Source organism: Acyrthosiphon pisum, chromosome X (assembly GCF_005508785.2).
Source record: "Acyrthosiphon pisum isolate AL4f chromosome X, pea_aphid_22Mar2018_4r6ur, whole genome shotgun sequence".
Classification (NCBI taxonomy): Eukaryota; Metazoa; Arthropoda; class Insecta; order Hemiptera; family Aphididae; genus Acyrthosiphon; species Acyrthosiphon pisum.
Window position 1 is genome coordinate 2,430,453 of NC_042493.1, and position 1,989 is coordinate 2,432,441.

At 23.0% G+C, this 1,989-nt stretch overlaps 1 protein-coding gene across 1 annotated transcript; it reads left to right on the forward strand.

The window, feature by feature from the left end:
- The first annotated feature begins 674 nt into the window (after positions 1-674).
- On the forward strand, positions 675-1,250 carry LOC115033260. The gene is made up of 2 exons (XM_029485534.1): positions 675-1,006; positions 1,078-1,250. The coding sequence occupies exons 1-2, from the start codon at positions 787-789 to the stop codon at positions 1,224-1,226; spliced, it is 369 nt and encodes a 122-aa protein (XP_029341394.1). The 5' UTR covers positions 675-786; the 3' UTR covers positions 1,227-1,250.
- The last annotated feature ends 739 nt before the right edge of the window (positions 1,251-1,989 follow it).

Consider the following 1,989-nt stretch of genomic DNA (forward strand, 5'->3'; position numbering starts at 1 on the left):
TAATATACCTATTTGTATTGTATTAGTTGAATGATAAATAGAAACAAAAAAATAAAGTTTACAAATAGGCTACTTTAAAATTTAAAATAATACCTACAACACACACACCACAATGAGATACTTTTTATATTATAGTTTATTTTATATTATATTTTAGACTTAGTAGGTTTATTTTATAGAACTTCTAAAATCTTTGATACCTACCTGCCTATCAATTATTGTTTTGTGTATGTTTTACATACTAATTACTGTAATAATTATAAAATCCACCATAAAATAAGTAATAATTTTATATATGTAACCTACTAATAACTCCAGTTTAAATATAAATAATAATTTATATGCCTCCACGCATATAATATAAACAAATTAACTTTATTTTTAGTAATTTAACAAATAATATAATTACTATTATCATTTATCTTTAATATTCACTTGTTAATTTATTGGAATATTATTTTATTATTATTTATTATATACATTTAAAATTACCTGTTTTTTATAAGAAAAACAATTTTTTATATTATTTCATTTTTATTTTAAGTTATGCTCAAAGTATTTATATTACTAACTTATATACTTACTGATGTCAACACTGTATTTGAAAAATAGATTTTTTTATAATTTTATCTCCTAAAACATATCATTATGAAGATTATGCTCTTTTTATAGAATACCTCCAATTTGTAAACAGTTTAAGTGTTAGATAACACTTTTATAGTGTGTTAATTGTTATTATTTTATTTTCAGGTGAAGGATTTAGTATTTGAGTATATTGTGAATGAAATGCGTCCATTAAGGACTTGTGAAAAAAAAAGTTTCAAAAGTTTAATTGTAGGACTTACTGGATCAAATGATGCTATAGTTCCAAGCAGAAAACAGTTATCAAAACAATTAGATTTAAAATATGAACTATACGTTTCAATGCTAACCGATTTAATAGCAAAACATGATTATATTTGTGCCACAGCCGATATATGGAGTGCCAATAACCGTAGTTACATGGGTATATACTACTTCTTATGAACACTTTTAATACCTATTTTTATTTTATAATTAATTATGATTCATTTGTAGGAATGACTTGTCACTTCATAGACGAGAAAACATATTTTAGGCAATCATATGTTATTGGATGTATACGCATTAAAGGAAGCCACAACTATCAAAATATTATTATGTTATCAACTTATGACTCATGCTTGGAATATTGTCTAATTATGTAAATATTCAATATTGTAATAAAATACAAATTTATTTTAATTTTCAATTATTATTATAAATTTAAATTTTGAGGTAATACCTTATCTAGATAAAAATTATTTTATCTATCTATATCTAGATAAAAGTTATTTTATCTATCTATATCTAGATAATTTTAAATTCAGATATCTTATCTATATCTAGATAATTTTTTTTTTATCTAAGCACAACACTGCAAATAACGGCACTTAATAAAACCTCTTCCTAGAAAAGCCATTCCTAGAAAACGATTTAAGAATTGATTACATTTTGTAGTGCGATTAATAGTAGTTAATCCAGTTTTTCAAGCTTCTATATATGGGAATAGTAAAAGGGTAAAATATTATTAGAATAATACAAGTAAACATAATCAGTATGATTCTACGAAAAATATTGACAATTGGTTAAAATGAAATAATTTTTAGGGTTCCGTACGGAAAACAGGACCCTATTACTAAGGCTCCGCCTTAATTTATATTAATAAATTCCAAATTTTTTTCTGAAAATGTTTATGTACATACCTGAAAATTGCTTTATTGAATTGCAAGGTACTTGCTTCCAATATAATTATTCAAAATATTGTTAAATGTAAGTTTATATTATTAGATATATAATATAATGTCTCGTCAAACAATAAGTAAATCTACAAAAAGGCGTAGGTTTTTAGAAGAAGTTGAAGTAGTAGAAAATTATAGGGTTAAAGAAATTGAATACAATTCCCAATTTAGTCGATTTGATGAATATATT